General features: G+C 41.8%; 1 protein-coding gene across 3 annotated transcripts; it reads left to right on the top strand.

The window, feature by feature from the left end:
- The first annotated feature begins 60 nt into the window (after positions 1 to 60).
- On the top strand, positions 61 to 22,545 carry LOC121926958 (mitochondrial uncoupling protein 2). 3 transcript variants are annotated; one of them, XM_042460372.1, is made up of 8 exons: positions 61 to 459; positions 3,175 to 3,329; positions 7,460 to 7,692; positions 13,274 to 13,481; positions 15,060 to 15,254; positions 17,530 to 17,631; positions 18,370 to 18,550; positions 20,001 to 22,545. In XM_042460372.1, the coding sequence occupies exons 3-8, from the start codon at positions 7,567 to 7,569 to the stop codon at positions 20,113 to 20,115; spliced, it is 927 nt and encodes a 308-aa protein (XP_042316306.1). In that variant the 5' UTR covers positions 61 to 459; positions 3,175 to 3,329; positions 7,460 to 7,566; the 3' UTR covers positions 20,116 to 22,545. The 3 variants fall into 3 exon arrangements, with proteins under 3 accessions (XP_042316306.1, XP_042316305.1, XP_042316307.1); XM_042460371.1 differs by having other exon boundaries at positions 61 to 235; XM_042460373.1 differs by lacking the exon at positions 61 to 459 and adding an exon at positions 2,225 to 3,020.
- Positions 22,546 to 23,380: the final 835 nt, after the last annotated feature.

Raw genomic sequence — 23,380 nt, forward strand, 5'->3', positions numbered from 1 at the left:
CAGGGCTTGGAAAAGCTACCTTTTTGGACTACAAATCACAGAAGATCTCAGCCCAGCATTGCTAGTCGTAGTTCTTGGAGTTGTAGTCGAAGAAAGTAACTTTTTCCAGCAGCTGTGCTGACTGGGGATTTGGGAATGGGTGGGAATTGTAGTCCAACAAAGTAACTTTTACAAGCTTGGTTGTGGTTGAGTCTTTGTAACTGGATTTATCATAACAACATGACTTGTTCAGAAGGTAAATTTCAGGTCTTAATAAAATCTCTTTTATCTTCATATATATCTTCTAACAGTAATGTTTCAATTTTAGGCATTGAGGAGGTGATATGAGAGCCCTGTTTAAATACTTGAAGGGATGTCATAAAGGAGTTTATCACACGGGAGGAATTTCTCTTAATTTCAAATGAAAAGAAAGTGGGGCCAGAACACATTCATGTGGATTCACTAGTCCAGCGAATTTAGGTGAATACAAATTGCATTTGAACTGACTTCCCATTGACTGAAAATAGCTTGCCATTGCCCGAAATTGCGTGTGGCAGTCTATCACGCAATAACATTAAACCCCCATGATTGCATTCAGATTGCCATTGGATTATTCTTCCAATTTCCCTTGTCTGATAAACTCCATTGAGGAGAGAGCAAGCTTGTTTTCTGCTGCTCCAGAGAATAGGACCCAGAACAATGGATACAAGCTCCAGGAAAAGAGCTCCCACCTAAACATTAGGAGGAACTTCCTTAGAGTAAGGGCTGTTAAAACAGTGGAAGACACTCCCTCAATGGAGGATGGTGGAGTCTCCTCCTTTAGAGATCTTTAAACAGAGGCTGCATGTCCATCTGTCAGGATGCTTTGATGGGGAGTTCCTGCATGGCAGAATGGGGTGGGACTGGATGGCCCTTTTTGGGGTCTCTTCCAACCCTATGACTCTGTGCTTTTAACTCGAATGCCCCACTGTTTTGTCTCACGTCTCTCCTGCCACATTTTAATTCAATTCTGTCACTTGTGTGTTGTCCTTTAAGTAGGTTCTGCCTGTTGTCTTTCAATCCCAACCCAGGTGTATCATCCATGAGCCAGTTAAGAGATTATTAGCACATGGTGCTCAGCAGGGTTTGCAGAGCTACTTTATCCAGGGTCAGACTGTTGGCCTGTCTAAGTCTAAGGGGGTCTGCTTTGATTTTCCAAACATATCTGGAGGTACCATGCAAAACATTATAGGCTTTGGCTGTAGGTCTTTCAAGAGGAAATTCCGTTCTTCCCTTCAAAGAGCTGCAGTAGATTATAGCAACCTATGGAACTGCGGGTGCTTTTTATACTCAAAAAGCTTGCATATTATTATTATTATTATTATTATTATTATTATTAAAAGGCAAGGTAGCTAATTACATTTGTTTGATTTTTGGTCATTACTGATACTTATTCAAGCGCATGATGGCCCATTTTCTACCTTTTGAAATAGTTAACAAACTGTGCCTAAAATTGGGCCCAAGTTGGGAATAAACATTTACCTTTACAAAAGCCTTTTTTTTTTTTGGCAGCCTTTGGAAACAGACTTTTGATGAAGTCTAGGTTTTTAATAATTGATAGCTTCAAAGTGTTTTGTATTATTCATACCTTAATAATGTTTTAACATTTATTGATCTGCGTTTTGTGGCCTCTTTTAATTTTTAATAGAGCTTTGTATTATTGATAGCTTAAATAACATGCTACCATTTATGGATTTGCATCATATGGTCAATTTTAATTTCTGTAAAATACCTACAGTCCAAGAGCTGGGGGAAAAGATTAGATATTAATAAATAAATAATACTGATAGCAAAAGAACCTATTAAACTACTTTCCTTTCATGGATTATGTGAGTTCAAGCATCTGGACTGAGGCTTTAGTAGCATGACACATAGTGGAAATGTGTCTTGAACGGAGTAGACAGTCACTGATTAATATTATTTTTATTTGTTTATTAAAGTATTTCTAAACCACCTCCACCCAAGATATTGAAAAGATCTCAGAGGATGCATTCACAATGCAGAAATAATCCAATGTGACACCGCTTTAACTGCCATGGCTCAATGCTCTAAAATCCTGGGATTTGTAGGATTTTAGTGGTGCCACAGCTCTCTCACAAAACTACAAATCCCAGAATTTCACAGCATTGAGCCATGGCAGTTAAAGCAGTGTCACACTGGATTATTTTTGCAACGCGGATGCAGTCCAGGCTTTCTTACTAGTAAAATGAAAACAGTTTTAAGCAATCGTTTTAACCACTGGTTTTAACCACTGATGAAATATACCAAAAACAAAATGCAGAAATAGTCCAGTTTGAGAGTGCTTTAACTGCCCTGGTTCAATGCTAGGGAACTGTGGAAACCAGTTTAGTGAAACCTTTAGCCTTCTCTGTCAAAGAGCTATGGCGCCACAGTAAACTACAATTCCCTAGCACTGAGTCAGGGACATTAGAGCAGTCTCAAACTGGATTATTTCTGCAGTGTGTGTGTTTTGGATCATTGTCATTGTTACAGTAATGACCCAGATTGGGCTATCTCTACTGTATGTTTGGTATTGTACAGCATGTTCTGGAAATGCTAATGAACAATATTTTTAAAAGGCACACAGGCTGGCTGCATTAGTGCAAATAATAGTACTCAAGGACCTCAGTAATGAGTTTGATCTTGTAGTCTTTCAGTGTGCCGTAAACTGGTCTGAAACATGCCTCAAACTGGGTGAAACTAGGCTTCTAATGGAGCTCTTGTGAAAGCAAAGGAGACAGATGCTCTCTGTGTCTTAATTTATAGCTGCAAAGTTCGCCTAAGACTCCAGGCTTCTTATCTGGGGATCGATGGTCATGTTTTCCTTTTTAAGCCCATCTGTCTTGCTAGTGTATTGCTGCACTGAAGGAGGATGGATCTTGCTTTCCATTTCTGCTGAAAAAGGCAAGACAGTGGGCAGCCTGAACTGGTTTCATCTTTGGGGGAATTTGCTGGATGTGATCAGCTGTGAATGCATAATTGGCTTATGAATGCAAATCAAGGTGTGGGATGGCCAGATAAGGGCTTTAGCATCCGCTGACGTCTTTGGCAGCCTGACTCAGGCATACTTTCTCATAATCTGGGGAGTATAAACCAGAGCTGCTGTGCTCTCCACATTCAGTTCTTTCTTTCTCTGTTTCCTTCTTGCCTCCACAGGAGAAGTAGTATGATTATTAGGTGTCGCTTTTCAGCCCGTCTTTCTATGGAAAGTAAAGGGAGTTGGACTGTGGTGGCCTTGACCAAATTTGACGAACGGGATACCTTTAGAGAATCCTGATCAAACTGCCAGCATCCTGAGATACTTGAACAAGGTAATAATAATGGCAGCTTTTTGGGTTCTGGTTCAGACAAGGGACTTATATGGCATACAGGCATACCTCCGTTAACAAAGGTGATGTCTTTCCTGGGTGTTAGTTTATTATCGTAAAATTTGATACCGGATGCAGAAATAATATAAAAAGGACAGGGAGAGATTCGTACAGCACAAAGATGGATATTCCTGCGTGAAATAAAACGTGGGGTCAGATAGGTCTTACATGTCATAAATGCTTGACTGTAAGTCACCTTCATGTATAAGTTGAGGGCAGGTTTTGGGGCTAAAATTACAGATTTTCTTATGACCCATGGATAAGTCGTGGGTAAAATTTAGGGCCATGTAGCAAAGGATCTAAAGGATGAAGCAAAGGAAAAAATGCCAAAGAATTTTAAAAATTCCATCAGGCATAACTGTTTATGGTCACCCTAAAGGCTGGATGGATGAAAGAATAGAAGGGAGTCAGTACGTTAAGGACAGATTACACATCTATCTATCTATCTATCTATCTATCTATCTATCTATCTATCTATCTATCCATCCATCTATCTATCTTCTTATATCCCAGTACAGGGACTCAAGGTGGCAAGGCATCCAAGGACTACTTTTTCACCCACCGATTTAGCCTTTTGTTATCGTTTCCATTTTGATGGCTAAGCTTATAGACTAACACTTTTGTAACCTGTGGCAGTGGCATCACTAGGATTGATGTTACCTGGTACATTAACTCATGGTGTCACCCCCCCTCCTCAATTGACCTCCTCCCACACCACACCGTTATAGAATCCTTAGTGATGCTTTTTGTACTAATTTACTCATAAATCGTCATCCTCATATATCACTGAATGTAATGGTAATAGGTGTGACATAAACAAAATTAAAATTCTACCTTTTAAATTACGATATCATATGCACAGCATACATGTATTTACATATACATAGTTTCATGGGCTTAAAGTGAACATTTGGTAAAATGTGATTTTTTAAAAGATTTCTTTTTAAAAATTAAGGTAAGCTGCTGTTTCCGTTGCCTTTTGTAATCAAGTACACTGCTCCCTCGGGTTACGAAATTAATTCGTTCCGCGGCCGCTTTCGTAACCCGAAAAGCCTTCGTAAGCCGAAATGCCATAGGCGCTAATGGGGAAAAGCCGCGATTCCGTGTAAAATAGCGCCGAAAAGCACCAAAAAATTTTTCGTAACCCGAAAAAACATTCGTAACCCGGAACAATTATTTCCAATGGGATTTTTTCGTATCCCGGAAATTTCGTAACCTGGGTATTTCGTATCCCGAGGTACCACTGTACTAGAACTGCTTGGTTAGAGCAGAATCTGCTTCTTTCCTGCCTCAAGCCTTATTGCATTTATTGAAGATGTGCTTCTTCATCTGAACACTGAACGTCTGTTTCTCCAACCTTCCTTCACCATCTTTCCAGTGTAGATACTGCTAAAATACTTCCGACTACACAGATGATGAGGTGGAAAGAGGGGGCTTTGTTGCGGTATACCTCATTTCCAGTTAATGGAGACCCAAAAGTGAACCTATCATGGGGTTTTCTTGGCAAGATTTATTCTAAGGGTGCTTGCCACTGACTCTGAGGCTGAGAAAAAGTGACTTGCCCAAGATCACCAGTGGGTTTCCATGGCTAAGTGGAGTTTTGAACCCTGGTATTTAGAGTCCACAGTCCACTACAACTTTCTGGCTGTTTTTAGAAGAGTACTGTACTGTTTTTATTGGCAATGGCAAACCAGCTGTGAAGAAATCTTAAGAAAACACCATGATGGTTTTGGCTTAGGGTTGCCATCAAGAAGAAAACATTTGAAGGCATGCAACTACAATTTCTGTAAACAGGTAGAAATAGCTTAATCTTATCACTCTCAAAATTAAGTCTCTGGAGTTACTGCTGGTAATTTTTTAGGGAGGATTAGTTCATTCTTGGATTCCAAAGTGTAGCTAAGAGCAAGGAAGGTCTGCCTAGCAGGATTGTCAAGGAAATAAAAAGTATTTTAATCATCATAGCCAGAAGTCATATCAGTATGGTGAAATATCAGTTTGAAAATGCTCAAAGAGTATTTGGAATATTTAAAAGCCATTTTAAAAACAAGAAAAAGCTCTGTTTCTTGGGAAATGTAGAATCCCCCCCCCCCCCACACACACACCTTCTCAATTGCTTCCAAGCATGTGCAAAATGTGACCAGCGTTACCTGATGGATTCCATTTCTGTGGAGCAAGGAATCCACTCTGTGTTTTGGACTGAACATTATTTAGTGGACTGGATTTAGCTATGCTTGAATAGCTCCTTTCAAGTTTAGACTTTAACTCAGAGTGGATTTGCCACTCCACTGAGGCAGAAGACAACCAGATGTAATTACAGGCATACCTAAGTTTAAAAAGCCTCTGATAGCTACTTTTTACAAACTCTCTTTGTGCCCACCTCTTTGAGCGTTAGTGTGGTGTAGTGGTTTGGGCGTATAGAAGTACACATTGGGTTTCTTGGTGAGAAAACAAGAATATTATCTAGAAAGGCTGTGATTTTTTTAAACTCCCACATAAAATGGGTGATTCAGCTTGCTCCTAGTTATTGCTGATTCAGTCTGAGCAACAAACTGATAACCCTGGGGCATCTTCCATAACAGAGACTTTGCTGAAGGTCAGCATTGTTGCAGCAAAAGCCACTGTATGCAAAGAGCAGAGCTCTTCTTGCAGAGTTTTCAGAGATTCAGAAATTTGCTTTTTTGGCCTACAACTCCCAGACTCCTCCTCCCCAGCCAACCAAACCAAAGAGTGCTGTGTCTCAGGCTCTGTCTGTCTAATGGAGCACACAATTGGGCAGAAGCAATCACCTCAGGCAGCAGATTCTGGAGAGGAGGCAGAAGAGAAGCTACTCCTTCCAGCTCTTACCTCTGAGCCCCTCACCCAGGCTACTCCCATTCATCCTTCCAAAAATATGTTTGCGCAGAAAAACATCTTTAAAATGGTCCAGATATGTCATTTTGCTCCCAACACTTGAAGTACTCCAGGATTAACAGAGAAGGAAGAGGCAGATTGGGTGGGCATAAAAAGACTGAAAAGGGGCTTCTTTGTTAACCAAGTCTGCACTGCAGAAATAATGTAGTTTGGCAGTGCTTTAACTGCTGTGGCTAAATGTTATGGACTTTTTGGATTTGTTGTTTTGTGAAATATTTAGCCTTCTTGCCAAGAATTCTGAAACCACAACAAACTACAAACCCCCAGATTCCATAAGATGGAGGCATGACAGATAAAATGGTGTCAACCTGCATTATTACTGCAGTGCCGATGCAGCCTGAGGCTTGCCTATATTCCCTGGTGCACAGCAACATAGGATGCTAACTTGTACTGAGACTTAGTGGTCCATCTAGATTGGCAACTCTGACTGACAGTCTGTTGCTCTCCCATCCAAGGACTTCTTAGCTTATGTGTCTGAGACACATGTGAATTCTCCTGTGGAAATGGTGGGATGTTTTTGTCCAACATGAAACATCCACATTCATTTCAAGGTTGCAGAAGGACAGTTGCACTTGTGGCATTGTTGTGGATTGAGTAGCGCATTCAACGCCAAGAGTTGCATAGCACAATTAGTGCATAACCCCATGCAAAGATCTACACTTTGAAAGCCTGATCCAAGATCTTGAACAAGATCTTTGTGTGAAATGATGACATCCTTTTTCTTTTTATCGTGGCCAACATTGTGTGTATCTGTGCTCCTAGTAAGATGCTTTTCAAGGAGATAGCTGTGTCAGTTGGTTTCAGTATGAGAAGGAGAGTGGGGCAAGAAGACGTCTTGGAGTACTTTCCACTTCTTCAGGTGCACTGAGGGAGTACAATACAAAAGCTACAGATATTTAAGCAGTTACATAGTTGTGGAGGTTGGGATCAGAGTGTGATAGCATACAAAAAGATGCAAATGGTGACACTGGCTATAAACCTTCAGGAAGTTATGTAAGATGATATTAGTCTGTCAAGGAAATTATTTGTTACTTTTGAGGTGAAAGAAGACATTTGACTTTCCCAAAGTCAGCTTGTGTAACTGTGATGAGACCCATATATTAATAAATGTGGTGTGTCAAGGAACCATTATCTCTGTAAGAAAGGTGTTTCTTTCTTTCCAGACAGGGGCAGAGTTCATTTGTCTCGTCTTTTGCTACATCAGCACCCAGCAGTTTTCTGCTTTTGAGTCCTTCATCTTTTCCATACAACCCGAGGGAAGCAGACAAAGATGGTTGGATTCAAGCCCACCGACATCCCTCCGACGGCCACTGTGAAGTTTGTGGGAGCTGGAACCGCTGCCTGCATTGCGGACCTGATCACTTTCCCCCTGGACACAGCGAAAGTCAGATTGCAGGTGAGCCTTTGGAAATGTAAGCACTGTTATTTTTGTGGGGTTGGGTGTCTTCAAGTGGGCTTCAATTTATGATGATGTTGTGAATGAGAGACCTCATGTTATCAATTGACCTGCTCAGGTCTTAAAAGCACAGGGTAGCTGTGTCTTCCTTGATAGAGTCAATCCATCTGTAATCTGATGTGCCTCTTTTCCTTGTTGTTGTTGTTTGCCTTCAAGTCACTTCCAACTTAAGGCAGGTGAACCTATCACAGGGTTTTCTTGGCAAGATTCATCAGAAGGGGTTTGCCATTGCCATCCTCTGGGGCTGAAGGAAGTGTGACTTGCCCAAGGTCACTGAGGGGATTATCATGACCAAGCCTGGATTCGAATCCTGGTCTCCCAGTGTCCTAGTGCGATGCTTAAACCATTATAGCATGTTGGCTCTCGTTTTCCTCTTTTCCTACTACTTTTGAATTTTCCTAACATTATCTCCTTTCCCAAATCAAAGATATAGCCATGTTAGTCTGTGGAATCAGTATGTAGAGAGATCTTGTAGCACCTTGTAGTGCTTGTAGTAGCATCTTGTGGTAGTGGGTTAGTCTCAAAAGTGCCACAAGATGTCCTTTCCCAATAGTCACGTTATCTCATGATGTGTCCAAGTATGATAGCCTCAGTTTAGTCATTTGGCTTCTAGTAGAGAATTCAGGTTCAAATTCCTCTTGGACCCATTACAGATGGTCCCCCCATCTGTGAGATTGGTATTCATAATTTCTGTGAAGAGCAACACATAATTCATGGCACCTTGCACTGCCCACATGTCTGAAAAAACATGTTTTCTCTAGGCATTCCTAAATCCTCCAGTGCTATTCTGTGGTCAGCTTCCACCCCAAACATACCATTGTGCTGGAGGACCTAGGAATGCCTAGAGAAGTGTTCTGTCCTGCAAAGCTTTTGCTCCTTCCTAGGCACCTGTTCAGCCCATGCATCTGAAGAAGTAGACCAAGTCTACAAAAGCTTATGCTACAACTCCTTTCACATAGGCAGTCTCAAAGGTGCTACCAAATCCCTTTGCATACTATATCACCTTGATATGGGATGAGACTTTAGGACCACAAAGACAGGATGTCCCATACAAAATAGGATGCCCAGGAACCTACTAAAGTGTTGTGTTCAGGCACAATGAATTAACTGTGCCTTATCTCCTTACGTCTCTACAGTCCTCTATTCTCTTATTTTGGAAGAAACCTTGGTGCAAGCCTATGTGAGGAGCCCTGCCAGGGCACTGCTTTCTTTTCCTTCCTGTAAATTTCCAGAAGCACCTGTCTAGGCATTGCCAGCAACTGGACACCACATACTGGTGTGGACCAGCAGGCCTGATCTTATCTATCTTGTCTATCAATGTAGCAACAAGGCTTTGGAATAAAATTAAACTCTGACCTAGAGAGAAAGAGTGACTCAGCAAGTCCTGCCATTTTCCTCCTCTTATTTATATATCAGTAAGGGTCAAGCTTTCAGAAATTAGATGTCCTCTAAGTGCTGCTACTGTTGTTGCTAGGTGCCTTCAAGTCCATTTCCAACTTATGGAGACTCTAAGATAAACATGAAGGCCTAAATACCCTAAAGGCACAGATCCTGTCTGATCTTGGAAGCTATGCAGAGTCAGCCCTGGTTAGTACTTGAATAGGGGACCACCAAGGAATCTTAGGTGCTGTAGGCTACATTTCATATGAAGGAACTAGCAAAGCACCTCTTGCCTAAGAACACCCTATGAAACTGTGAAATAGATGGAGTTGCCACAGACTGAGAAGTGACTGGGTGGCATATTCACATGTACACAGATACACAGACACCATACCTGTCAGAGAGTTTCTTGGCAGCATTTGGTTGATGAGGGTTTTCCCTTGCCTTCCTCTGAGGCTAAGAGAATGCAGTTTGCCCAAGGTCACCCAGTGAATTTCCATGGCCCTCAAATATACTGATCTACACAAGTCATCATCTCCAACCAATGGTTGAGATGATGGGCAATAAAGTCAAATGTATCTGGAGGGCACCAATGTAAGGAAAGGTTGGATCAGATCAAGATATCAAGATATGCTGATCAACTAAAAATTCAACTCAGATAAATTAATTAGTTGGATGATTTAAAAAAATAATTAATACAAATGCTTATAAAACAAGATGTTTTAAGACTAAATGGGACTGGAAGGCTTCACCTACAAAAGGTGACCCAGGATAGGAGAATTTGTGCTGCTTTCCTCTTAAATGTTGTTATTACAGTATTATTAACCTTTATTTATAAAGCGCTGTAAATGTACATGGCTCTGTACATACAATCTTTTTAATTAGACGGTTCTCTGCCCTCAGGCTTACAATCTAAAAAGACACGACACAAAGGGAGAAGTGAGTGATGGTGGTGGGGAAGGGGATCAGGTCCAGCAGTTCTGATGCCTGGACCAAGGTATATGGACTGGAGGGAGGGCTCGGCTTCTTAATGGATAGTTAAAACAAGGCATCCTGGGGCAGAGAGGGCTCACCCCTGGGAATGCTTCACTAAACAATATAGTCTTTAACTCAGTTTTAAAATTGGGCAGAGAAGTGATGAGGTGCACATGTGGGGGAAGAAGGTTCTAGGAGTAAGGGCCAGCAAGTGAGAAGGGATGAATCCAGGAGGGGGCAGTGGCAATCCTACGCTGGGACAGGAAACCTTGACTACCAGAGCGGAGGGTAGGAGTAGGAATGTAAGGAGAAAGAAAATGCTGCCTTTTAAATGTGTCAGTCTACTACTCTCATCCTGCAGAAATAATGGAGACTGTAATTCAACACAGCTGAAGGGTGTCAGCTTGGGGAAGAGTGCTCCATGACAAAGATGGATCCTTAGCATACATGTGATAATTGAAACACGGTGGACCTGTGTACTCTTGACACACATACCCTGTGGATGCTGTGCCAAACAAGTGTGTCTAAATGATCTAATCTGGTTCTTGCCAGGACATAACAGCCTATTCGAGGCACAGTGTTGCTACTCACAAAAAGCAAAATTGTGGGTGTTTTGCCTTTGGGAAAATATGTTTTCAGAAACCATATAGATAACAATAGTGTGCCCTCCTTCTGTTCCTCTAACTCATTTCCTTCATGCATAATCTTGGGTTCTTTCACGGTGTTGTAATCTTTTGTTGCATTGTGTTTCAGTCATCAAGGCCATAAGGTACAGTGTGTTCCTCCCCTGCTCCTGGAGGTAGAAACTGGACTGCACTCCATTGCGATGGTGGCTTCCTCTGTGTGTCTGGGCGGGGGGAGCTATTGCTGAAGCCTCTCTGGGTTATAGTGTGAACATCAAAGAAGCTATCAAAGCAGCTGAACTTGTTTTGTGGAATACAGTTTAGTCCTTTGGGTAGTTCCTGTAAAGTAAATTTCCCACACTACAATTTCTCAAGCCATCACTAACTCCCTGCTCCCCCTTAGCCACACTGAGTGAGGCATTGTCAACTGCTGGCTCCCATATTAGTAGGGCTCTGACACCATTCCATGCTTTAGTTTCAGGGCTAGAGTTCAGCACTTTGGATAGTTCCTTTAAAATCAATATGGAAGCCCTCAGCTGCTGCTGCTTCAGGGCTAGCCTTGGTTGGGGGGAGGGGTTTGCTAGTGAGCTGCAATCTTCTCTAAAGCAGGGGTGGGAAAATTGTGGGGCATACGGCCCCTAGATCACACTTCTGGGGTCCACCAAAGGCCCCCGGCAATTGAAAAGAAATCAGCTTCATTTTTGCCTGAAAACTGTGTAGACAGGCTCCCAAATATGCAAAAACAACCACAAAGTACTCCCACCCACTCACAGAAACCCCACTATCTCCAAATATCTCTGCTTTTTACACGCTCCCTCTCAAAATGGTGACAGGAAATGATGATAGTGACAAAGGTACAGTTGGCCCTCTATATCCATGGATTCTGCATCAATGGATTCAGCCACTCATGTCTGGAAAATATCCCCCCCCCCAAAAAAAATCCAAAAAGCAAATCTTGATTTTGTTATTTTATCAAAGAAGACCCCATGCCAGATGGTTAGACCTCCTGCATGGCAGGGGTTTTTCCTGCACGGCAGGGGGTTGGACTGGATGCCCTGTGCGGTCTCTTCCAACTCTATGATTCTATGATTGTATGACTCAGTCAGAGAGGCCATGGGCTTGGGTCTGCAGTACCTGAGCAGAGCAATTGAGGAAAAGGGGTCTTGGAGATGTTTCATTCACAGGGTTGCCATGGGTTGAGGTCAACATAAAGGCAGTTAACAACAACAATATAACAGACCCTTTTTTACTATGCCATTGTACGTAATGAGATTTCAGTATCCAGAGATTTTGGTATCCACGGGGAGTCCTGGAACCAAACCCAGCAGATACCAAGGACCTACTGTATTTGGGTTTGCCGCAGGATGTATGTGTGGTCCGTAGGATGGGTTGGTAGGGAAGATCTGTTCCTGGGCCTGATATAGTTGCCCACCATGCTCTAAAGCAGCCTCTTCCTCTTCTAAAGAAAATAGTGCATGCACTGGTAACCTCAAGGCTGGACTTCTGCAATGTATTCTACATTGGGCTAGGTTTGTACCAAGTCTGGAAACTCCAACTGGTTCAGATTATAGCAGCTAGATTGATTACGGGTACATCCAGAAGTGATAACATCGCACCAATCTTAAAATCACTCCAATGGCTGCCAGTTAGTTTCTGGGCAGTACAAAGTCTTGACTATTACAGTACCTTTAAAGCCCTATGTGGTTTCGGTCCAGGTTACCTACAGGATTGCCTTCTCCAATACAATACGCCCATACACTCAGGTCCTCTGGGAAATGGTTGCTCCAACCGGCCAGGGCTAGACAGGCAATGGTTTCCCAGAGGACATTTTCTCCAGCCATCCCTAGTCTGTGGAATGACCTGCCAGGAGAGATACAACAGCTGAAAACACTGGCAGCATTGGAAACAACGTCAAAGTCACTTCTTGGCAAGCCTTCCCAGTCAATTTTAAATTATGACTTTTTAACTGTATATTTTACAGAATGTATTTATATGAATATATTTTAATTGTTTTATAGTATTGTATTTTAACTATTGGTTTTGTGTGTTTTCTTTTTTAATTGTGTTTTGTATTTTAATATGTTGTAACCTGCCTTGAGGAGAGGCGGGAAAGAAATGAAAAATTAATAGTAGTACTAGTAGTAGTACAGCTGGTCATCCAAATTTGCAGCTTTGACTTTTGTGGATTTGATTGTTTGCAATTTTGATTAATATATTCTCTCTAGGAACCTCTTAAGTCCTCCAGCGCAATTCTGCTGGAGGTTGACCTTAGAGTTGTGCTGGAGAACTGACTAGTTCCTAGAGAAAATACTTCTCTAGGCATTTGTAGGTCCTCCAGCATGATTCTGTGATTAACTTCTGGCAGATATTGGCCATAGAGTTGCACTGGAGGACCTGGAGATTCCTAGAGAGGTGTCCTCTTAGGTAAAAGGAACAGTGTTTTTTAATTTGTGCTTTTTCCACTTTCATGGGGGTCCTTCACCCCAACCCCAGTGAATGTGGAGGAACCACTGTATTATCTTCCTCCTTTTCCCTCCTTGCAGATCCAAGGAGAGAAGAAACAGGCTGTTGCCACCAGAGCAGCTCAGTACAAGGGAGTCTTTGGCACTATGGCCACAATGGTGAGGAACGAGGGGCCGAAAAGCCTCTACAATGGCCTGGTGGCTGGCCTCCAGCGCCAGATGAGTTTCGCTTCTGTCCGCATTGGGCTGTACGATTCAGTGAAGCAGTTCTACACCAAAGGCTCAGAGCGTAAGTTGCTGTGTCTCCTCACTGCGCTTTGCCAACCCACTATTCCACATTTTACACCAATGTGTAAAAAGACATATAAGGAAAGAGTAGCACAGGTTGAGTCTTATCAGAAATACTTAGGATCAAAGGTTTTTTGGATCTTTTCAGATTTTGAAACATATGCATACACATAAAGATATATCTTGGAGATGGAACCCAACTCTAAACATGAAATTCATTCATGTTTCATATATATCTTATACACATAGCCTGAAGTTAGTTTTATACAGTATTTTAAATAATTTTGTGCATGGCATGAACTTTGTGTATGCTGAACCATCAGAAAACTTGAAACTTGAACCATCACTATCTCAGCCACCCATGAAAAACATTTTGGCTTTTGAAATATTTCAGATTTTGGAAATCTGGATAAGGGAGACTTAACTTATACCATCAGCACTATTTGGGAAAAAGAGATGTCATGTATCTGATGAAATGGTCTGAGTCCATAAAGTCCTCTGCTAGAAATTTATTTTTTCACAGTCCCAAAGTACCACAGAATTAATTTTGATGCTTAAGCTGACTTAACACAGCTTTCTCTTTAAATTTATTGTGGCATAAACTTTTTGTGGGTCTGAACCTGATTTCATCTGATAGATTAAAATTAGTCAGCTGAAGTTCATCCCACAATAAATTCCTTAATTTCTAAAAGGCTGTATCAGAAATTACTGGCTGGATCATTATGGATGCACTGAGTGGTGGATGCATTCAGTTGTAATTACAAAGGATCTGCTGTTGGTTTGCTAATTAACTAATTTAATTTGCTTCCATTTTATTTATTTGTTTTTATTATTGTAAGGTTTTATATTATTTGTAAAAAGGGTGGGTTTGAGGGCTGGGGGGTGGTGGGGGAATTGTCTTGGTTTTTATGATTGTATTTAATTTTGCTGTTATCCGCCTTGATCTGCAAGGAGAGGCAGGATGTAAATATATTATTATTATTATTACTATATTTTGTTTTATTTGCAAAATGTTAAATACAGGTAAAATGTTAACCTCTTTCACATTACCTCTAGGGATTAACAAATGCATAAAAAAGGCAAAACAACATAATGGCCACTAACATTTTTAAAAAGTATACCATTATGTAAAAAATATTGTTTGGGGATCTCATTTTAGGGAATTGTTTTTCTTGCTTTGGATTGAAGTTTTCTATTTTAAAAACTAAACCTCCTTTAATGACAGGACCTAGTCCAGTATCTAGTCTAGTAGTTCAGAAAGATTCAGTGTTTCCAAGGCTGAAGCATAACTGAGTATTGGTAAAGGGAGGACTGGTCACCTGTGGTAAGAATTCATCTAAAGGTGATCAGCCAGGAAAGCTTTTGCAAAGTGGAATGCAGTCATTCTTTTTGTTTAAGTTGTTGAAATGCTTCGGACAACCTGCATGAATGCCATGTGGTTTTCTATGATTTGGATTTATTTTTTAGGCTTGCTTAAAATGATAAGAGCCTCTGTTTTTGGTAGATATTTCTCTAAGACATTTGAAAAGTACATGTGCTGTTTATTAACCAAACTGTTGTCTCTTCTTGTCTTCAACAGATGCTGGGATTGGTAGCCGTCTCCTTGCTGGATGCACCACAGGAGCCATGGCTGTAGCTGTGGCCCAGCCAACCGATGTGGTGAAAGTGCGGTTCCAAGCGCAAGCCCGGATGGAGGGTGGAAGGAGGTACCAGGGGACACTGGATGCATACAAGACCATTGCCAGGGAAGAAGGTGTCAAAGGCCTCTGGAAAGGTAGGTGAAGGAGTGTTAGACTCAGTCGGTCCAGAATAAAGAGAACAGAGCTTCAGATTCTTGTTTGTGGAATTGTTGGCTTGCACAGTGATTGAGAAGAGATTTTAGACTCCTCTTTTTGTTTTCTGCTTGTTTTCAAGCTTGTTTCCTTCAGCTCCAAAGAATAGGACCCAGAGCAATGGATTTAAACTACAAGAAAAGGGGTTCTAGTTCAAGATTAGGAAAAACTTCCTGACAGTAAGAGCTGTTCAAGAATGGGATACGCTGCCTCAGATAGTGGTGGAGTCCCCTTCTCTGGAGGTTTTTAAACAGAGGCTGGATGACCACCTGTTTGGGAGTGCTGTGATTGTGTATTCCTGCATGGCAGAATGCGGTTGGACTGGGTGACCGTTGTGGTCTCTTCCATCTCTATGCTTCTATGATTTTTGATGACTGGGTGAGAAGCAGATTGTGATCTGTGTGATTCTGTTACTTAGAATCTTAAGGACAATTTCACACTACACTGTTATACCACAATTATTCCACTTTGACTGGATTGGCTACTTCCAGTGGAATCCTGGGATTTGCAGTCTAGGGAGGGGCTTTTAGAATTGCCAGGCAGATTGCTTTTAAGTCTCGCTAAATTACAAATCCCACCATTCCATGTGGGGTTGTCAATAAAGGGTGGTGGGGACTGTGGACTGCACCAGGTGACAGCTTCAGTGGAGGTGACACCACTGCTTCCCAACCATCTTCCTTTTGGTCAAAAAGGTTATAAAGTTCACCTGGGTCCCTTTAAAACACTGGACCTCAGCAGAAGAGACGGAGTGAGTAAAGCGAGGCTCAGGTTTTTTAAAAACAAAAACAAAAACAACATTTTAAGATTTAATTTTAAATTTTTAAAGATTCTTTTAAAATGTTCTTTAAAAACATCACATTTTACCAAATGGTCACTTTAACCACATGAAACTATGCACATTGAAATACTACATACATATAAATACATTTAAGCTGTGGGTATGATATTGTAATTTAAAGATATACTTTTAAATTTGCTGATTGTTTACTATAATTTTAATTTTGCTAGTTGAAGTTTACATCATTACAGTCAGTGATATGCAGAAATTACGATTTATGAGTAACATTAGTAAGAAAAACATTACCAAGGATTCTGTATGGTGTGTTATGGCAGGAGGTCAGTGGGGATTGAAAGGTGACCCCATGAGTTACTGCACCAGGTGACGCCAACCCTAGTGATGCCACTGATTCCAAGGGAAGCAGCCAGAGCAGTAAAAGTGGAATAATAGTGTTATAACAGCATGTGTGATACTGACCTTAGACTATAAGGGCCAACTAGGGGCCATAAGGGCCGACTAGGAAAACTCTCTACACTGCAGGACTCATACTGTCAGAATGTTCTTCATAATGTTTAGGTGGAATCCCTTTGCTTGTAGTCTGAATCCATTGGTTTGTGTTCTAGCCTTTGGAACAGAAAACAAGTTTATTCCATCTTCTAGGTGATATCACATCAAATATTTAAATATGGCTCTTATGTCCCCAGAAATTAAAGTCAACTTGATGGCAATTATGCCAGTAACTGTTTTGTTGTTCTTTTACTTGTGCAGTGATGGCACTCTATCATGTCCCCTCTCAGTCTTCTTTTCTCCAAGCTAAACTTCTTAGCCCTGGAAAAGCTTTGCTTGGCCAGATGTGGATTCTCTGTTTAACCCCTGGGCAAGAAATTTGTGAGAAAAGCATCCACAAGATTTGTTTTATAATCCTTGTCTTAAATCATGGTAGTTTGTCCCAAACAGATTAGGCCCACTGAATCAATTGCTGAATGGTGAACCAGATGTTTGTTAAATTTCATTGCCTCAGTTGGTTTACTCTAGCTGGGACGGACCATTAGGGCTGTGAGATCCTTCCCCCCCGCTCCCAGTTTCAGCCAAATTGTAATCCACTCTAGCCTTCTAAAATGTAAAGGCTCCATTTCCCATATAACTGAAATACTTATTCTGGCTTCTTGGTCACTTGCTCTGTGTTTTCCACCTCATTCTGGAGGATTAGAATCTTTGCTTTGAAACTGATGAAAGAAATGGAGTTTTGCTAGGAATTCTGATATGTCAAGAGGAACACTGAGTAACTTTTTTAGAGAGTGATTTGGAGACTGGCCTGGGACTTTCTCCTAAATACTTTTGTCTGAAATTAGTGCTATTACCATTAACTGCATAAACAATTGGTGACAATTCCCTTTTTAACATGTCCTATTTCACTTCCCTCTCTATTTTTCTTTTAGGTACTTCCCCTAATATAACCCGGAATGCTCTTGTGAACTGTGCTGAACTGGTGACCTACGACCTGATCAAGGATACACTTCTGAAATACAACCTCATGACAGGTAAAGATGATGGACAGAACTAGGGTTTCATCTAAAGGGTTTGTTTAGTTTGTAAACCATCAAGTCAAGTCACGTTTACTGCTTTAGACCAGTGTGGCCCGGCGGATGGGCCCGGTGAGGCCTTGGGACCGGCCCCAGCCCGGTCCTGCGGCCGATGCCGCCGGGGCCTTTGGGGGCAATAGAAGCCTCAGAAACATGCATTTATCTTAACATTTTTTTAAAAATCAGCAAATTTTTTTGCGTGTCCTCCACTTTTTAAAAAAAAGTGTCCACCATTTGAAAATTTTGTCCTACATTTGTCCTGGTTTATTTATTTATTTAATTTTTAAAAAAATTTATTTAATTATTTATTTTTTTGCTTCGGCCCTTCAGTTGTCTGAGGGACAGCAACCCGGCCCCCCGCTCAAAAAGGTTGCGTACCCCTGCTTTAGACCAAAGGTCTTTGCATGTAAACCATCTTGAGTTCTGTTTGGGGAGAAGAGAGGGGAGGAGGAGAATAATACAGGTGGTGATGATTGGCATTCTGGGAGCAATTTCAACTGACAAAGCATCTAAAAGAAAAAATCCAATTGCATAGTTAGAAAAAGTGTCTCTACTTGAAACTTGTCACATTATCTGATGATACTTTACTGATTCCTAGATTCTTGGCCAGACTCTGAATCATAGATGACCCAAAACTCAGTAACTCCTGGTAAACTGAACCATTGATGATGAGTTTTCCATCTCCTTTCCTTGCAGATAACCTCCCTTGCCATTTTACCTCTGCGTTCGGAGCTGGCTTCTGCACGACTGTCATTGCTTCCCCTGTTGATGTAGTAAAGACCAGATATATGAACTCTGCCCCTGGTCAATACGGAAGTGCCGTAAAGTGTGCTCTGACCATGCTCCAGAAGGAAGGGCCGCTGGCTTTTTACAAAGGGTAGGTAGGAATCCTTTCCATGATGCCTGAGGTCACCATTTGGCTTTCTTCCTTTTGGTGTTTTGCAACCCAATTCTTTACAAAATCTGGGAATTCTTTCAATTGTTTTCCTTTTTTTGCCCCACACATTTGTTGCCCCCGACTGGGTTCCTCCAGTGGCTGGTGTGTGAGTTCCATAAGTTAGATATGTTATATAAGAACCTATTGCCAATTCATTTCTTTTGTTAACCCTGAGTCTTTTGAAAAAAGAGAGGAAAAATTTCCCCATCCAAAAACCTTGCTGGCAAATTGCAGAGGCAAGAAGGCATTTAGGAGAAGCATCTCTCATTGCTTCATAGGTGCATTTAGTAACATTTTGATATTGTAACATCATAAAGTCAGCTTTCATAGACTTTATGCTGGCTCTAGCTGAACTTCCAAGAGTTATGCAAAGGGATCTTGTAGCACCTTTGAGACTAACAAAAAGAAAGAAGATACTAGCATGAGCTTTCATAGACTTCAGTCTACTTCCTCGGATGCATGTTTGGAGTGGAGAATCCAGAAACAGACCTATACAGTATAAGCCATTTGTGTGTGGAAATATCAATTCAAATTCAAAGCCTTGTGGGTATGGAGATGAGGTGGCAAGTACAGTTTTAACAATGGTCACGGGAGGACAAAGACCACAAAAGCTCATGCTACCAAGTTCTTTCTTTCAGTTAGTCTCAAAGGTGCTACAAAATCCCTTTGAATACTGATTTTCCAGATTAATAGGGCTATGTCTTTGAAATATTTTTGCACAGTTGGTCTCAAAAGGGCTACAAGATCCCTTTGTGTACTGATCTTCCAGACTAAAACAGTTATGGACCTTATCACACTAGTGAAATCTCGTAGGAAAACAGGATTTAAACTTGATTTACATTTTTTTAAAAACCCACACCACATTCCAGCAAACATGAAATAACATGAAGTTAAAGCGAAGGCAAAATGGAGAAAAACAGCAGCTTTTTACTTTTGGGAAGTTCCACAAGTAAAAAGCCACCATTTTGCCTTCGCCTTAACTTCATGTTATTTCATCTTGGCAGGAAAGTTGTCTGATAAACTTCCCATATTTGCAGGTTTTTTCCAATTTAAATTGAGTTTAAATCCCATTTTCCAATGGGATTTCGCTAGTGTGGTAAGGTCTCAGGTCTTTGAATTCCAAGAGAAGAGCCTTCCACAATCAGGGTGTGACAGCAGAGAAGACACTCTTCTTAGCCTTTAAGGTTACGCAGTAGTCAATGTTTCTGCTGCAAGAGATGGCTAGTTCCCATACCTGGGAAGTTTACAAATCTCACGTTGTCCATGGTTGTGTTTAGATGGCTTCTGCATTGGAGTAGTCCTCTCTTGCTGTTCACTTGCTAAAATCTCTCTCATTTTTATTTATCCAGAAGATATCTGAATACCTGTCTCTGCTCTCTCTCTCTCCTAGTTTCACGCCCTCGTTTCTGCGTCTGGGCTCCTGGAACGTGGTGATGTTTGTGACCTATGAGCAGCTGAAACGTGCCATGATGGCTGCTCGCGGATCATGGGAGGCCCCCTTCTGAGCCGGCTGACAGTGCACTTTACAGATATCATACGCCCATAACAAGTCCTCGGTTTGGATTCTCTCCCACCCGGTGTCTGCATTCTGCCTCTCTCCAGAACCTTCTCCATAGTCTTTAGACTACCATAACTACTGTCTTAATCATTTCTGTGGCTTTTAGTACATGCGGAGCAGGTGCTCCTGATTGCTTCTTTTAGGGATTTTCTTTTTATTGATGTGCTGCTGTCTACCCCCTTCACACTTTTTTTTCAAGATTTGCCTCTTTGGGGTAAGAGCACTTTATTAGATTTAGGAATGGAGACTGCAGGGCTTTAGCTGGTACAGAGCCATCCAGCTTTTCCATATACACTTATGTATGTATTTTTAAAAACAATATAGATCTTTTAGCCTTGTTATCAGCAGATTGATGGGCAGAAAATACTTCTCTTGTTCAGATTATCAACATCTGGAGAATCAGTTTACTGTTCATTTATAGCAGATGCTGAAAAGTGACATTTTTGGACTACAGCTCCCAGAATCCCCCAGTCAGCATAAGGGAATCTGGAAGTTGTTGTACAGAAGGAGCCCTTTCCAGGCTCTGATTAAGGCCAAATCACAGTCTAGTCCTTAGAAAGCTGGAGACCAAAGTGACTGAGAATAAGAGGAATGTCTGCGGTTGCTCAATGGTGCCAGTGTGTGCCTGCATCTCAAATTATTATTATTAAATTATTATTTTATATTTGGAGTCTTTAAACCTTATTTAATAGTCAGAAGGGAGATCAAATATGGGTGACATGACCCAGCCCTACTTGATGGAGGAAGGGCAGCCTTACTAAAAGACTGTTAGCTTGGGATTTAAAGAAATCTCCAGGCATGAGAGAATTGATCTGGGCATGTCAGGGAGATACACTGTCTGTTTTTCAAGGAACTAAAGAAGGCACTTCTGCTTAGGTATATAACCTGGGGCTCAGTTACACTACATGATTATAGTGCTAGGATTCCCCTTTTAATTGTCATGGCAACACCATATGGAATCCTGGGATTTGCAGTTTTGGGATTTTCAAATTTTCAGCTGGAGAGCTCTAGTGCCTCACCAGACTACAAACCCCAAGATTTCAAATGTAAGAAACATGGCAGTTAAAGTGAAATAATGGAGCTAGAATTGCATAGTGTGGATGGGCCCCAGTTCAACGCTACATATGAGTTACAGCTTATTGCACTGTTGGAGAACCTTGCTTGAGCGAAAGTGACAAGAAGGTAGAAAACCCATGCAATTTATATTTGAACACCTTTGTAATTTTCTGAAGCATTTCGCTCCCTCAAGGCTAGGGGTGGACAAAGGGCAGCCTTCCAGGTGATATTGGGCTACAGCTCCCATCTGCCACAGAGCCAACATAGCCCTTGGAGAAGAAGGCTGGGAGTTGCAGTGTCATAACATCTGGAGGGTTACACAACCCAGCCTGCTTCCAGCTTTGGTGTTGATGTTTCCTGATGCACACAATCCCAGCGGAAGAAACCCATGTGGCTTTTCTTAGCTCTCCTCCAGCTCAGCAGCCCCAAGAGGTGTCGGCTTTGATACAACAAAGAGAGTAGTAAATTTCCCCCATAGGAAAGAGGTTTTGCTGAGGGGGAATCAGAACTGGACAGAGGAAGTGGTGCTTTGCTCTTTGGCCTTTGACCAATGAAGGCCCTTGAATGCTTTTGGAGATAACACTCTTCCTTGTGTATCAAGCAACAACCCTTTCTTTGCTGTAGAGGCTACAGATGCCTTTGAGGGAGGAGAAAGGAGTTGCTTGGTCTCTGAGAGTGAAATGCAGGGCTTTGTGGATGGTCTTCCACCTCTCTGGCCCAAGGAAGGGGGTTTGGGAATGAAGCTGCTGAAGAAACTCGGAGGGAGTTGAAACACTATCACGCTGGAGAGGTCCTGCAATGGACTTTGGTGGAGTGGTGGGAACAAGTAATGAAGATCTCTAGTACCCATAGCTGTGCCATGCAACAAACATGAGGATCCCCTAAGCTTGCCCAACTGCAGTTTGCAATAGTGAGAAAGAGGGCTGTGGTGGGTTCCTTTGTCTTGTTCTCTATCTCCCATCTTCCTCTCAGTGGGGCAAAAGTAACTTCTACCTGCCTGGGCAGCTCATTGGGCTGGAGGGCAGAGGCAGCGTCATCTGCCTCGGCAAAAGAGCTCTCGGCCCTTGTAGCTGTGGGGCGTCTCTTCTGCGATTCTGCATTTCTGACCATTAACTGTTTTCTTCAGGGCTTAATTAATGCAAGTCTTATGTGCTGGCAACGTAATGTACTTTTCTAAAAACATGAAATGGACTTGGAGGCTCCTGTTATGTTTTAACCTGCTTCTATGCAGCTCTCTGTGATGGTGCAAAGTGGTGATGGAATTCTTCTCCTTTGTTGCATGACTCCTTTTTTAAAAAAATAAAGCTGAAATAGAAAGCTATCCTGATTTAGTTTGTGTAGTACCTGCCAGTCCCCACACCCTTTACCTCTGATGGGCACTTGTGCCTTCCTCAACCAAAGCTGTGTATGTGCCTTGCATAAATTCAGACGTCAACTGAATTGGGAGCCTGGTTTTTATGTTCCCTTCAGGAAGGATCTGACTGCTGCAGCAGCAGCTTAGAGCTTCCATGTGATGGTATCGGTGAATATGCTCCTGGTTTTAGTCTGAATCTTAAAGGATTATGTGTTTCTACATGGCAGGGGGCTGGACTGGAGCGCCCCTGTGGTCTCTTCCAACTCTATGATTCTAATAGCCAAGAGGCTCGACCATGTCTTCCTAAATAGATTCAGCAACTTGGAAAATTTGAACTAAAACTTGGAGTAGATTCACCACACTGTAGATATGGGAACCGCCAGCTCCCACTGGAAGTAAGATCTGATATTGGGGATCTAACAGCAAGAATGTGTTGTTGTGTGCCTTCAAATTCATTTGTAACATACGACGACATATGGTTGTGACAGGTGGGCAGTGAAAAAAGCTGATAGGAAGAGAATCAATACATTTGAAATGTGGTGCTGGAGGAGAATTCTACAGATATTGTAGGCTGCTAAAAAGGCCAATAATTGCGTCCATGATAGTGAGGATGGAGCAAGCTTGTTCTCTGCTGCTCCAGAGAATAGGACCCAGAACAATGGGCTCAAACTTCACGAAAAGAGTCCTCCTCAACATTAAGAACTTCCTGACACTAAGAGCTGTTCAGCAGCAGAAGACACTGGCTGGGAGAGTGGTGGAGATTCCTTCTTTGGATGTTTTTAAACAGAGGCTGGATAGCTAT

The sequence above is a fragment of the Sceloporus undulatus genome, chromosome 3, assembly GCF_019175285.1.
Source record: "Sceloporus undulatus isolate JIND9_A2432 ecotype Alabama chromosome 3, SceUnd_v1.1, whole genome shotgun sequence".
NCBI classification, from domain to species: domain Eukaryota; kingdom Metazoa; phylum Chordata; class Lepidosauria; order Squamata; family Phrynosomatidae; genus Sceloporus; species Sceloporus undulatus.

Coding starts and splice junctions, on each gene's coding strand:
- LOC121926958 (XM_042460372.1), top strand. CDS start 7,567: ATGGTTGGATTCAAGCCCACCGACATCCCTCCGACGGCCACTGTGAAG. Junction 7,693..13,273: donor CAGCGAAAGTCAGATTGCAG/GTGAGCCTTTGG, acceptor CCCTCCTTGCAG/ATCCAAGGAGAGAAGAAACA. Junction 18,551..20,000: donor CCGCTGGCTTTTTACAAAGG/GTAGGTAGGAAT, acceptor TCTCTCTCCTAG/TTTCACGCCCTCGTTTCTGC.